Source organism: Sebastes umbrosus, chromosome 15 (assembly GCF_015220745.1).
Source record: "Sebastes umbrosus isolate fSebUmb1 chromosome 15, fSebUmb1.pri, whole genome shotgun sequence".
NCBI lineage: Eukaryota > Metazoa > Chordata > Actinopteri > Perciformes > Sebastidae > Sebastes > Sebastes umbrosus.
Window position 1 is genome coordinate 21,169,409 of NC_051283.1, and position 14,673 is coordinate 21,184,081.

The window sequence follows — 14,673 nt, forward strand, 5'->3', positions numbered from 1 at the left end:
ATGTGGGACAATTCAGCAGCCTGCCTCAGCCAGGCAACAGCATACATCCCTAAGCTGATTCCTACTGCAGCACCAGGTCGGTGGCCAGCCATGATCGTATAGTGGTTAGTACTCTGCGTTGTGGTCGCAGCAACCCCGGTTCGAATCCGGGTCACGGCAGCCTTCTGTTGAAAAGAGACTTAAAGGCACACATACAAACAATTTTTTTAAAAACATTTTTCAGACAATTTTTTTAAAAACATTTTTTTCAGACAATTTCTTTTTTTGAATTTTTTTCTGACATTTTTCTTTTTTACTTTTTGTCCTGATATTTTTTGACATTTTTTTTTAATTTTTTTCTGAAATTTTTTTTTTTTAAACTTGTCAGGCATTTTTCTGGACATTTTTTTTATAAAAAAAATTTCAGTCAATTTTTTTAAAAACTTTTTTTCAGACAATTCTTTTTTTTTTTTTTTTTTTAAATTCCGACATTTTTTTTAAAATATTTTTTCAGACAATTTTTTTTTAAAACTTTTTTTCAGACATTTTTCTGACATTTTCTTTTTTTTAATTTTTTTATGAAATTTTCTTTTTGACTTTTTTTCAAGAAATTTTTCTGACATGTTTTAAAACTTTTTTTCTGACATTTTGTTTTTGTGACTTTTTTTACAGACATTTTTCTGACATTTTTTTTAAAACTCTTAATAAATATATATGCCTTAAGGTTATGTGGGACAATTCAGCAGCCTGCCTCAGCCAGGCAACACAATACGTGCCTGAGCTGATTCCTACTGCAGCACCAGGACAGGTGGCCAGCCGTGATCGTATAGTGGTTAGTACTCTGCGTTGTGGTCGCAGCAACCCCGGTTCGAATCCGGGTCACGGCAGCCTTCTTTTGAAAAGAGACGTAAAGGCACACATACAAACAATATGTATAAAAATTGCTATTTCCATGCCACAGAGTCTCATTAGAAACATTTTCCATAACCACTAGATATATATATCTTTAAAAAACACAATCATACGGAGTCTCCCTAGACCTCTAGGAGAAAAAAAATATTATCTCGTTCCCTCGAGTTACTTCATAGAGCACTTCTTCCAATCATTCCTGACTGTCCACACATTGCTGATGTACGGAGCCCCCCAAGATGATGTACTGCGGTAAAGTGGGAAAGATATTCAAACTTCCTGGATCAATAACTCATCACCAAAACGTTGTTAAAACACAAACAAAGGCTCTTTCTAACCATAATAAGGTAGACAACGAGCTACCACCTCATTTTAATCAACACATAATGCATAACATTGGTCTCTATGTACAGCCATGGATGTATTACAGTTTTTCTCAATTGTTTACACACAAATACTGGTACTTGACACACAATGACCACAACATGTAACTCATGCACCAACCCCCTGAACCAATTCTGCTAAACTACAAGCACAATTCCTGCTTTACACTCAAATTGCAGTTCTAAAACACACTTTTTTTCAAAACACTACACACAATTCTCTGCATTTGGCACAATTTTCATGAAGAAAATCTCATTTTCACAAGGAACACACTGTCATTCAAAATTCTAAAGTCAATTGCCCTACTATGCGCACTGACTCATCACATGGGCAAACACCTGTCACACAGTGTTACAATTAGCAATCAGTTGATGCTTTTCATGGCTGGATTCGACATGCTAAGCGATATTTCCCCCACTGCTTGGCCAGGGAAAACATTGCTTGTGATGTGGATGAGGTGCTGTGGCCAGACCGAAACAGAAGAGAGGATGCAGCATAGTTTTTTTTACTGTGACTGTATACAGTAAATTCTTCTGTTGTTTTGTATGTAGACCACTGTATGTGCAACTTTGTGTTGGTTGGGATGTACACTGTGTACATTGTTTTTGTGGGGAAAATAAAATATATTTGTTACCGTGTATTTGTGTGTTCTGAGTATAAAAACAATATTCTAAAATATTTTACAACACACTTATGTATGTACTGTCTGTAGTAAGTGTAACACTGAACAAAAAAAAGGCCTAAGTCATTATGATGAATGGAGAAGAAGTGTTTTCCATTCATCATAGTGTTTTACATTGAGCACATCAGTGTTCAACTGGTTCTTATAAATGTCTATTCATATGATGGTTTGTGTGTGTCATTTGAAAACAAAATACCATTTTGAGAAGAAATAACATTGATTTGAATGTAAAGTTTCATTTTGCAGGAGAATTGAGGGGTTTTGCCCATTGTGTGTGTGTTTTTTGATTTGTGTGTAGAGTTCTGAGAGTATGAGGCATGCTTTCAGAAAATGTGTGTAAACAATCGAGAAAAACTGTAAAAGTGCAGCCGGCTGAGAGAAGAGTGGTCAGGGACCGTCTACAAAATGCAACGCCGAAAAGAGAAGAATATTCAATAACTACAGTATTTTACAGTGTAGCACCACCAAAATTACTTAACACATCAATGATCTCCTCATAGTTGTACTACAACACTTAGTTTGGAAAAATATGCTTTTGCATAATTTTGGTGAATTTTTAATGGGAAAAATATTCAATAACTACAGTATTATACAGTGTAGCACCACCAAAATCCCTTCACACATCAATGGTCTCTTCCTGATTATACTTATTAAACTAATTAAGACATTTTGATGGCACTACACTTTATAAAAGTGAAGTTATTGAATATTTTTCCCATTAAAAATTCACCAAAATTATGCAAAAGCATATTTTTCCAAACTAAGTGTTGTAGTACAACTATGAGGAGATCATTGATGTGTGAAGTAATTTTGGTGGTGCTACACTGTAAAATACTGAAGTTCTTGAATATCTTTCTCTTTTCGCCGTTGCATTTTGTAGACTGTCCCTGACCTCTGGTCTCTCAGCCGGCTGCACATAGAGACCAACATTATGTGTAATGTGTTGATTAAAATTAGGTTGTAGCTCGTTGTCTACCTTACTACGGTTAGAAAGAGCCGTTGTTTGTGTTTTAACAACGTTTCTGTTATGAGTTATTGATCCAGGAAGTTTGAATCTGTCAATATCTTTCCAACTTTACCGCAGTACATCATCTAGGGGGGCTCCGTAATATCTCCCAAAAACACAATCCCATCTGTGTTTGTTGTATTAATTAATCATGACTTATTACATGTATCTGGCTTATTATAATAACTTAAAACAAGTAATTTACCTGTGCTAAAAAAATCGTAACATCTACAGGTAATATTTGATAAATATTAGTCGTTTATAATAGCTTTTTACTAGGGCTAAATAAATAACTTGTTCTGTTCAAATAGTGGTCATCATTCCTCAAGTATATGACGCGAAGTCTCGCGATACTACCACCACCACCCCCTCCAAATCCCGTCCAAGCGAAACCAACCCGGAAGCGAATGGCGGAAATTTAGATCCACCTCACGCTTTCAGCTTTTTTTTAAAGCAGAGCCGTGTTTCTCTTGGATGGAGATGCGAGCAGAGTAGACAGCAGATGTGTTCAGCTTAAACACGGTGGACTGTTGTTGAAGAAACGATGTGGTGTGGTCTAACTAGCCGGTAGGATCTGTGAAGCTGGATGGACGGATAACAGCCGAGAGAGAGAGTCCTGTCACTTGGACTAAACACAGGTGCGTTTGACGTTAATGTCTGTTATTTACTTTCATTAAACACCACAGCATGTAGGAGAGTTTAAAACCTTCAAAACCTGGCAACACTGACTCTCTGTTAGGATGCAGCAGATTTCAATAAACAGAAACAAATCCTCAGATGATGACTGGCAAAACAGAGAAGCACCCAGATGGACCTGACAGCTCTCTGAGGTTTATGTTAATGAAGTGCTTAATGTAGCCTCGAGCCTACCTGCTATTAATCAAATGGTGGTAAATTACTAACACCAGCTAAGAACTGGTGTTTTTTTTACTGTAAATAAATAAATCAGTGTCAGATAAGTCTGATAACTCTGGTAGTATCTGGTCTAAGTGTTCACAATAAGTGCAATAAAAGCTGCAGAAATCCATGAATATAATGTCAGGCCTCTACTCTATTGTTTAAATGTGTGTCTGTCTGTGTAGTGTAATATTACACAAACTAGATGAGCAAGTTCTGGCAAATGTTCTTACACTAAAAAGGTGGGAAAAAGTTGTTTTATGCATGTTGTCAAACATGTTATGGTTAACACTTGTTCCAATACCACCATGCTATTTAGTATGCTGTATAATGACTGTGCAATATCATTATTACTACTCAGGTGTCATTCTCACTGTGCAATATCATTTTCCACTTGTGCAATTTTGTTAATAGTCTGTTTATTGTGGATACTCTATATACTGCTCCTATTTTTATACTTCCTTCTATTAAAATGGTTCATATTTTGTTTCACTTTGTTTAGCTCTTTTTTTTACTGTGTTAGCTGATGCATCTTGTTTTCTGCACTATCCCCTTTGCTGCTGTACACTGCACATTTCCCCACTGCGGGACTAGTAAAGGAATATCTTGTCTTATCTTAGAAAATGATTTCCTATGTCGCAATACTAGAGAGACCAGATCCCAACAAACCAAATGTAGGACAAAGAGTATGTTTGTGTGGGACAATGTGGGACATGTTAATAAAGCTGAGAGGTAGTGTTCAATTTTGATATAATGTCTATCTAACTTAAAAAATAAACATTTCTATTCTTAGCTTGTAACATCTCTATGCTTTAACCCTCGAGTTGAAAAATAACAAATATTGCAAGAACTCTTTGAGAATCACCTTCCATCGACTTCCCCCAGTTATAAGTAGTTTAATAGTCTTTGTTGTAGCTGCATTTCCTTTTTCTTTGTGGTAGTTTCCATCATATTCTGCCTAAATCTGCATAGCTTGTGACTTTTCCCCCCGTCGGCCGTAGCGTAGCAAAGACATGTTAACCTGCACTTGACCCACGTGATGACAGCCTTCCCTGCTTTCTTCACAGCCATTTTAGAAAAGCGTCTGTCCTGCGGTGGTTTGGATTTTTGGAAACTAGAGCCGATCAAAATGTGGGACACTGATCAAGGGATAGAAATGCTGTGCAGTGCTTCTTAAAGTGGGACAGCTGGTCACTCTACCCAATACATAGTATGTCAAATGCAGTATGCCAAAAAATACTAGGATGTCCTACTGCATCCAGTCGTATTTTGCAGTATGCAAGCCAAATGCTTTTCTGGCTGTTCTGACCCACAATCCTCTGCGCAGCGGGACGAGCAAGAGAGTCAAAGTTTAAGGCGAAATGTTATGATGAAGTAGTGTGTCCCAATTGTTGCGATTTGGAACACACTCGCTTTTTACATAATTTCAGTTTCGGGAGGGCCATTTCCTGTTTCAACACGACAATGCCTTCATGCACGAAGACAGATCTACAAAGAAATGTTTTTTTGTTTGGAGTGGAAGAACTTGACTGGCCTGCACAGAGCCCTGATGAAAGAACACTGATTGTGTGCAAGGACTTATCGCCCAATATCAGTGCTCAGTATCTGAGGATTTTGTGGCTGAATGGGAGCAAATGCCTGCAGCCAGCCTCCAAAATCTTGTGGAAAGCCGTCCCGAAGAATGAAGGCTGTAATAGAAGCACATTGATGCCCATGGGTGTACTGTGCACGTGTCACACTCTTGACCACGTAGCATAATTTAATTTATTTAAGAGGAGAAGTCTCTACCTCAGCATTCTTTCATATCATACAGTCAGCATGGATTTTTTTGGATAAGCATCATATTACACACTAACCCTCCTCTATCTATGACTCCTCATTTGCAGACATATGGCCCTGCTCCTCAGCTAGCCGAGGGGAGACAACGAAACTAGCATCATGTTCCTGAAATCATCTTTCACCACGGTGATCGTGGGCGTGTTTGTGGTGTACGTGCTCCACACCTGCTGGGTGATGTTCGGGATCGTGTACACTAAGCCCTGCGACAGCCCCAAAGGTGACAACTGCATCACGCCCTTCTTGGCAGGAGAACCGAAACTACAGGTCAGTAACGTTGGAGGGATGCACCGCTCAGTTTCGATTCCAGTATGTTTTCTCTTCAACTGTCTGTGTGGGTGGTTTGGTTTAATAGGCAGTGTAGGAACAAGGCTGGTAGTGTACTGTATAAATGTAATAATATCTGTAATAACTCTCTGTGTGTGTGTGTCCAGCTGAGTATCTACACTGCACTGCGGCCCAATGCAGAGGGAGGACATACTCTGATCCACAAAGAGGAAACATTTGATGTCAACAGCAAGTTTGAGAGGTTGGTGTGAATCTTACTTTTTAGTAAGATTTTTGTAAGAGTTGTAATAAGCCTGGGAAATTATTTGTCTCTGTCCTCAGATCTGATTAAAAATATGTTCCTTTCTTTCATCCTCTTCCTCTCTTTTTCCTCCAGGATAGTCAATGTCTCCCTCCCCAAGAAGACGCGCAACAATGGAACTTTATATGCACTAGTATTTGTCCATCAAGCTGACGTCACTCCGTGGCAGGATCCACGACAGGTCCACTTGGTGGCTCAGCTCACCACATACATGGTCCCTAAACTGCCTGAAATCTCTTTGATATCCTTAGAGGATCAAACACAGGTACTGAGTTGTTCATGTTTTCTGAATAAAGGGTGTTTAAGGGCATGGGGAGGAGCCTAAAGTAGCTACTACAATGTATTATAAATGTCTTTATTTGTCTGTTATAATCATTGTTTCTTTCTTGTATTTCAAGTAATTTGAGAATTTGCTTTGTATGATGTATAAGTAGTTTATATCGTTAGTTATTTTTAGTTGTAGCAGGTGTTTTATTTTGTAATATTGTTATCAACTAGCGCAGTGCCTGTTGAAAGAACGCCTGTTCAGAACGGGCCGAATGCTCAACCTGAGGTGTTGCTGCTTGCACTAATCGGGCGTTTGATTTGAGAGTCAAATCTCTTCGTCTATGTGATCACACAGGGTCAGAAGGAAGAAGCCCAGCAGAAGAAACGCGACGGTAATCCTGCAACAGGTGGTGGAGCTGGTCCCACTTCCACGGCCGATCACCCAGTTTCCCACTGGCGCGCCCGCCTGACGCTCAACATTGTCGGCGACCACTTCGTGTTCGACAGAGAAAACCTGCCTAGTGATGTCCACAGATACCTCAGAGTGTAAGACTGTGAATACAGAAAGAAAACACATGCAACACTCTCAATGGTACGGTGTTGAAGCTATTGTAGATGTTAAACACAATACTACTGGTATATTTAGGAAATGTGAGACAGATTTTTTAAACATACTTATAATGGACTACAAAGACTTTAATTAGGATCCAGAGGCATCAGACAATGTTTTGTTTTTCTGTATTTCAGATTCCAAGACGGTAAGAAGATGGTTTACCTACCTCTGCTCTTTGTTGATGAGCTCAGCAACCGGGTCAAGGACCTTGTGGTAAGCTTTCCATTTACATAAATATTATATAATGCACTGTAATTGATTGTTGGGTGGTTTGTCAATGGATTTTTTTTTCTATAATTCATTTTCTTATGGAACTTTATTTAGTGGAAAATGCTGACACTTATACGTAGGGCTGTCAATCGATTAAAATGTTTAATCGCAATTAATCTCACATTTTTTGCTTTATGCAAATGTCTGTATATATTTATTGGAACACAAAACAATGAGAAATATTGTCCAGAAACCCTCACAGGTACTGCATTTAGCATAAAAAATATGCTCAAATCATAACATGGCAAACTGCAGCCCAACAGGCAACAACAGCTGTCAGTGTGTCAGTGTGCTGACTTGACTATGACTTGCCCCAAACTGCATGTGATTATCATAAAGTGGGCATGTCTGTAAAGGGGAGACTCGTTGGTACCCAGAGAACCCATTTTCATTCACATATCTTGAGGTCAGAGGTCAAGGGACCCCTTTGAAAATTGCCATGTCAGTTTTTCCTCGCCAAAAATTAGCGTAAGTTATTTAACCTCCTTAGCGACAAGCTAGTATGACGTGGTTGGTATAAATGTATTCCTTAGGTTTTTCTAGTTTCACATGATGCCAGTATCTTGACTCCAAATTTAAAACTGAGCCCGCTACAACCTCCGAAAGATCGATTGCGTTAAAGAAATTAGTGTTGTTAAATCAAATTTGTTTTAACACGTTACAATGATTCAAGATTGGTGTGATGAACCAGACCCCAGCCATGAATTGCTTCATGGCTCAGAATAATATAAAGCCAAAGCTCAGCTGAATATCACAGAGATGCAGTGAAATAAAAAAAAAAGTAAAGTATGAATGATAACAGTTTACAGCCATTTGGAGGCCATTACACATCTAAAAATATTGGCTCTATAAGATAAGATTATGTTGATCTGTCGTTTCACACAGTGTGGATGTGTGTGTGCATATTTTATAGGAGATCAACAGTACCTCCATGGAGCTCCCTCTGATCATCTCCTACGACTCCATCTCTCTGGGGAGGCTCCGATTCTGGATCCACATGCAGGACGCCGTTTTCTCTCTGCAACAGTTCGGTGCGTTAATCATCTCTCTCTCTCTCTCTCACTTACACACAGTCTAGAAGCCTTTCACTCTAATACGTATATGTATATTTGTCTGTATGTGTTGCAGGTTTCACAGAGAAGGACGCTGATGAGATTAAAGGAATCTTTGTGGATACCAACCTGTACTTCCTGGCTCTGACCTTCTTTGTAGCTGCCTTCCATGTAGGTCTTCATCACAGAGCGATACACCACGTTACACTAGAAGAGAATAAACTAGAGTAAAGCTTAAATGCAAAATTCTGAGCATTACATGAGTCTCCAACTTACAACTTCATGGCATAACTAAAGTTGTCAAATGACCAAATACAGTATAGCATCAATGAAGTTTAACAATAAACTGTAGCTGACAAATACATGTCCTTACTTTTGCTTTTTCAGCTCCTCTTTGACTTCCTGGCGTTCAAGAACGACATCAGCTTCTGGAAGCAGAAGACAAGCATGGTGGGAATGTCCAGCAAAGCAGGTACTTTGTTCTCATAAAAAAAACCCACAATATTGGACAGGAAACAAATACAAAACGAACGACGAAGTTGAAAAAAAATCTGGAGATTCATTTGCACACTGTAAATTGGTTGTGACTGATTGCATAGAGCGTGTACAGTAGTACAGTAGACTGCCTGTCCTTTTAGAAAAATGTGTAAAACAATTTCATCTACAAGAAACCAGGCGTCAGCGGTGTGTTGTATTATAATGTGACTCAGTGAGTCTGGACTGCTGGTTGGCCAGATGTTGCGTTCTGCTTCCTTCTGCTCAGCAACAGAGTAAGGGATGCATGCTTGCTGTCAGGTAATGGCAAGAATGTAGTTGAGCAATATTTCACCCACAGCAGTATAAGCATGAAGAATGTACTTCTCTTTGTTCGGCCATACCTTTATCCTTCACTGGAACTGTGTACATCCACAGGTCTGACACTATGAGACAACTTAATATATGAATTTTTAAAGTAGGAAATACAATAACAACGGTGTGGACAGAATGTGATAAGAGTATAATGCTGCAAATGCATACATTTTCAGAACATAAATCTGAACATTGGATAAAGTCAGGTTCAAAATTTTGTTTCATTTTGTTGACATATTAGAGTCAAAGGTTGTTATAATATTGAATATTTTTTTTTTATCACTCCATAAATCAGAAAATACTGCCAACAGCCATAAAAAAAGAAATCAATTTTCATCATGTTTTTAGGAATAAAATGTTCTATAAATCAGGCTATGAATGATGTATGAACAAATCTCTTTGTAAAAACCTTCAGAATATTGATAGGAATGAAATTGGAAAGTTTGGTTAATGTAAGTGTTTCTGGCTCAGAGTCTGAGAAAAAAATAGTTTTGAGAAAACAGCCTTTAAAAATATGGATTGTAATATTTCATACATTTTGAAAGACACTACAGGAGAACAGGGGAAAAAATACCTAATAGATATCACCATGAAACTTCCCCAGTTGATTACTTGCATTAAGACAATTATGTGTTTAAATATGCAAATGAGGCATTATCTAATGGTAACTTTGGGTGCATTTAGGAGAAATCTACAGATATAAATAGACTAAATAGTAAAAATCTCAAAATTGACCGGTGCATGAAAAACAATGTTGTTGGCTGGGGTGTCTCGCCTTAAGTGTAGTCCACAGAGAGTTTAGACCAAATAATTCAGCAGCAATGACAGTAAGTTCGGCGGAGCAGTTACAGTATAACATGTTGTGTTTTGTTTTCCAGTGCTGTGGCGATGTTTCAGCACCATAGTGATATTCCTCTATTTGTTTGACGAGCAGACCAGCCTGCTTGTCCTCATACCTGCAGGCATCGGTTCCATCATTGAAGTAAGGACGCACAAACACACACTTTAAAATACACTTAAATACACACCTGCATGCATTCAGAGCTAAATAGAAACAAGTACATGCATTCAACAATTGATAAGTGGAGTTTATAAGAAGAAATAATGTGATTCTTGTTGATTATTAATGCATAATATTCTGTGTTATGTGTTTTGTTTGTTGCAGGTATGGAAAGTGAAGAAGGCCTTTAAGATTCAGGTATTCTGGAAAGGGGGCAAACCCTCATTCCTGGTAAGTGTGTGTGTAACTAGTTTATCTTTTTCTCTATTGTCAAATTAATTACATTGCAAAAGCAGTTGGCGTTGATATAAATTTAAGTGGAAAATACTACAATGGGCAGGTGTGCTAAGAGTTCTTTTGTGTGTGTTTTCCTTCTTTTCTGTGGAACAGTTTGGGAAATCAGATGAATCGGAGAGGAGAACAGAAGAGTACGATACTCTGGTAATAAGATGCAATAGACTCACACACTCACGTGTTCAGAGACTATACAATATAATAAACAACACCACATACTCCGCTTGTTGCTGGATGGTGTAGATTGTGCTGTAACTGGATGTACACTTCCTTATGTTTCTCTGTAGGCCATGAAGTATCTGTCATACCTCCTTTACCCGTTGTGTATCGGAGGGGCTGTGTATGCTCTAATATTTCTACGATATAAGAGGTAGGGGTACACAAGCATGCACAATTTTTATGACGTGATTACTAATAATGTGATACTGATGTCATTATCTCCCTTTGTTTCTCTGTCCCTGTTTTAGTTGGTACTCGTGGTTGATCAACAGTTTGGTTAATGGTAAGCTTTCTTTTTAAAACTCTGGATAAAACACCTTTAACTAATGCACTATTAAAAGGATTAGAATTACAAGTTGATTACCTCATTGTGCTATTGATTTCCATAAGTTGATTGAAAAGAAAACAACATGTTCTTGATGATTCCAGGTGTATATGCCTTTGGCTTCCTCTTCATGCTTCCTCAACTGTTTGTCAACTATAAGGTCAGTTCATCATGATTAATGTGTGTCTTACTTTCATAACATTTTAAACTGTGGTAATGGACAAAATACATTTATCATAAAGAGTTCCTCAAAATGTGCGCTACGTCTCACCTGTGAGTGAAAAAAATAATGTTGAAGGTTAAAAGGTCCTTTGTGGAGTTTTCTTGTAAATAAAACACAATATATGTTAACGAGATAAACAAAAATGGACCCACTCATAGAAAAACCGTGAGTCAACCGGAAGTTCATTCACTTCTATGGGAACCTCCGTGATCTCAGACGCGTTTGTAAAACTCCTCCGTCCATCTTTCCTTTTTTTGGTCCGGACTTTGCTTCGAGCACGTCAAAAGAATTTAACTTTTAGGCAGATTAAGGACAAACCATATGCACTGTGTGAATTAGTGAATTAATAACTGATTGATGAACTTAATACAGCTCTATTTATAAAATTTTTTCTAAGTGAGAAGTTAGGCATAGGCATAATCCATATACTATCCTAATATGGACACAAAACAAAACTGGGTGTTAATGAGGCGTATAACTCCACAGGGAACCTTTAACTGCTCCAGATCTTATAGGAAATTAGCATGAAATTATTCAGATGTTGCCTCAAAGTTTGCACCACAGCATTGCATTTAATCTGATTTACTGTTTTTGTTTTTCCAACATCCCACTGACTTAATTTAACAGCTGAAATCTGTGGCCCACCTGCCCTGGAAAGCCTTCATGTACAAGGTAAGAACACAACTCCAGTTAGTTAGTTAGTTAGTTATTCTGTTAGAGCTGATTAACATGTTTTAATGAATCCATGGATTACAAATCTTCAGCTTATAAATTGTGGTTTTCTGTCACAGATGATTGACGCATGATTTATGTTTGATATAACATCCATTTTCAGCATTGTTATTTTCAAATGTTAAATACACTGTCACTGAATATCTGTATTAGTGCATTTAAAAAAAAAAAAAGATGAATTGATTGATATTGGTTGATTTCTGCAGGCATTCAACACCTTCATCGACGACGTGTTTGCCTTTATCATCACCATGCCAACGTCCCACAGACTGGCCTGTTTCAGGGACGATGTGGTGTTTCTCATTTACCTCTACCAGAGATGGTACACGCATTAACACATACACACCACACACACCACACAGATTCCTATGTCATCAACAAAAACAGTTTTAACTAACCTCAAACCCTCTCTCCTCCCTCCCTCCAGGCTCTACCCAGTGGACAAAACGAGAGTAAATGAATATGGAGTCTCTTACGACGAAACACCCAAAAAGAAAAAGACTCACAAGGAGGACTAGTGAGGTTATTGGCTTCCATGATCTGGGATCTGCAGGTTTTGTCTTCAGTCCACTGGTATCCACTGATTGGTATATTGGTCATTTGGGATCAACTGAGCTGGTTTAACGGTCCAGAGGCACCGGGAAATAGGTTCTTGTTTCTGGTCAGTTAGTTGCAAAATGGACTAGGTGCATCAACATCCTCGTGTTTTTTTTTTTACTTTTTCCACTTCATCCCATAGTGCAAAGTGTTAAAAGGTCAACAACTGCTTATCTGGCTTTTGCTGTCTGGAGAGGATTTTTTTGCAGCGTGTGGCGGGACCGGAAGATAAATAAGATAAACCTCGAACCCATTTCAAACTGACGCAACAACCTGGAACAAAAGTGTGTTTCTCATTTGTGTGAATGGCCGGCAGCCTGCTCACGACTATGACCACATGTACCACAGGTCAGACTCTGCTCAGCTTTGGTATGAAAGAGTACACTAGTGACTCTCCTATAGTAGATATTGGTGGCAGCTTCGAGCCTTCTCGGTCATAAATTCTGCTCTTCCTGTTTTTCAAAACATCATGCCAATCTACAAAGCCAGTCACATCCTTTCATCCCCGTCTACTGGAACAGCTTTATACTGTTAATATCACTGGAGGTCTCTTTTTTTAACTGTGATTTCCAGCTTTGCATGTCAGCAAATACTGGTTTGGTTTGCTAAGGCCAGTATGATTTATTACATTGGGTCGGACTCCCATTTTAAGCTGAGACCGCCTCTTGAGGACCACTGTACATATTATATTTTCTGAATTTTAATTGCAATGTCAAAAAGGGATTATTATAATTTTACAAATTCCAATTAAGAGAGTAGATTTTGAGAAGAGCCTGGTTCAGACTGCTTTGAAGAGCTGATATCTAAATACATACATTTTCCATATTATTATTCCATGTTATTCCATAAGCGCAAAGTCTGTTACATCGGAGCTTTCAGAACAATCAGTTTCCCAGTCGTAAGTGGATGTATTGTTAGCGCAGTTAATTATTCCTGATGCAGAATTTGAATGCTTTTCTAGTTATATGAAATTGTGCAAATTATTTATGAATATTGCTCAGTGAAAAGGCTGTTAACAATCAGCCTTTTAGAAAGTATGAATGTGTAGACTCTTAAATTTGTTTTATCCCAAATAAATATGTAGACAAAATTAAAAATGTTTTAACCTTGAGACAAATTGGAGAATGACAGACCCTGTGTTAGCCATTCAGTCCTTTCCATCCACTCTAGTTTTAGTGTTTTACCTGCTCGAGTATTTTTTACAAATCAGGGCCAAGAAAATATGTTGGTGCCAAACGTGAGAATGATTCTTTAAACTGTTTGTGAGCTTTGTATGTTCACCATAAATGGTCCATCTGATGTTTTTAAATAGTCACTGATATTGGGAGGGAAACACTAAATGGTAAGACTTGAGGAAAGTATTACTACGTTTGCATTTACGGTTACATTTTGATTTTTCTTCCATAGTTCTAATGTTATGGGTTTTTTTGTAATTTTTTTTATTAGAAAGATATATTAGGTCTGTGCACAAAGATCAAGCGCAGGTTTTCTGTTCCTGTGTAAATGAGGTCAGGAGAGATTTGCCAGAAAATTGCCTTGAAATGGTTTTACTTATTGTAATGTTTTGTGTTTTTGATTGTGATTAAATAAAATTGTTGACTGAATATGTTGTTTGTATTGGATTTAAAACCCTCTGGACATGTTTCTTCTGTATATTTTCTTCACAATTTTAATTTTTAAGTGATTATAGCAGCAGGAACTACATAAAGCACACATATAGACTTACACAGTATGAGATTTCGAAGGTTTGATAGAGTGCTCCATATGTATGTACATATTCAGATCTTTGATACAACTAACTAGTGCTCAACTTAAAGGAAATGTTTGTAACTTCTTACACGTATAAATCACCCGGGTCGGTGTCCCATGCGAGCGCGCATATAACTGACTTTTCATAACTGCCACAGGTGTGGCTGTTAACAAGCATTTATGATTCTTACAAACGGTCCC

At 38.0% G+C, this 14,673-nt stretch overlaps 1 protein-coding gene and 2 non-coding genes across 3 annotated transcripts; all 3 read left to right on the forward strand.

Moving 5' to 3' along the window:
- Positions 1–87: 87 nt before the first annotated feature.
- On the forward strand, positions 88–159 carry trnah-gug. Its single transcript has one exon. It is a non-coding gene; the product is annotated as a tRNA-His (tRNA).
- A 635-nt stretch (positions 160–794) lies between these two features.
- Positions 795–866, forward strand: trnah-gug. The gene has a single exon. It is a non-coding gene; the product is annotated as a tRNA-His (tRNA).
- Positions 867–3,313: 2,447 nt separating this feature from the next.
- On the forward strand, positions 3,314–14,327 carry clptm1l (CLPTM1 like). The gene is made up of 18 exons (XM_037794982.1): positions 3,314–3,598; positions 5,744–5,960; positions 6,128–6,222; positions 6,358–6,547; positions 6,905–7,095; positions 7,297–7,375; positions 8,346–8,463; positions 8,561–8,655; positions 8,872–8,956; positions 10,212–10,315; positions 10,499–10,564; positions 10,724–10,774; positions 10,915–10,997; positions 11,095–11,129; positions 11,276–11,331; positions 12,022–12,066; positions 12,333–12,448; positions 12,554–14,327. The coding sequence occupies exons 2-18, from the start codon at positions 5,796–5,798 to the stop codon at positions 12,642–12,644; spliced, it is 1,665 nt and encodes a 554-aa protein (XP_037650910.1). The 5' UTR covers positions 3,314–3,598; positions 5,744–5,795; the 3' UTR covers positions 12,645–14,327.
- The last annotated feature ends 346 nt before the right edge of the window (positions 14,328–14,673 follow it).

What these genes read in the sequence shown, in the direction of transcription:
- clptm1l (XM_037794982.1), top strand. Translation starts at nt 5,796, where the DNA reads ATGTTCCTGAAATCATCTTTCACCACGGTGATCGTGGGCGTGTTTGTG. An exon ending in GTCAACAGCAAGTTTGAGAG is followed by an intron (nt 6,223 to 6,357) that starts GTTGGTGTGAAT and finishes TTTTTCCTCCAG; the next exon opens with GATAGTCAATGTCTCCCTCC. An exon ending in GATCAACAGTTTGGTTAATG is followed by an intron (nt 11,130 to 11,275) that starts GTAAGCTTTCTT and finishes TGATGATTCCAG; the next exon opens with GTGTATATGCCTTTGGCTTC.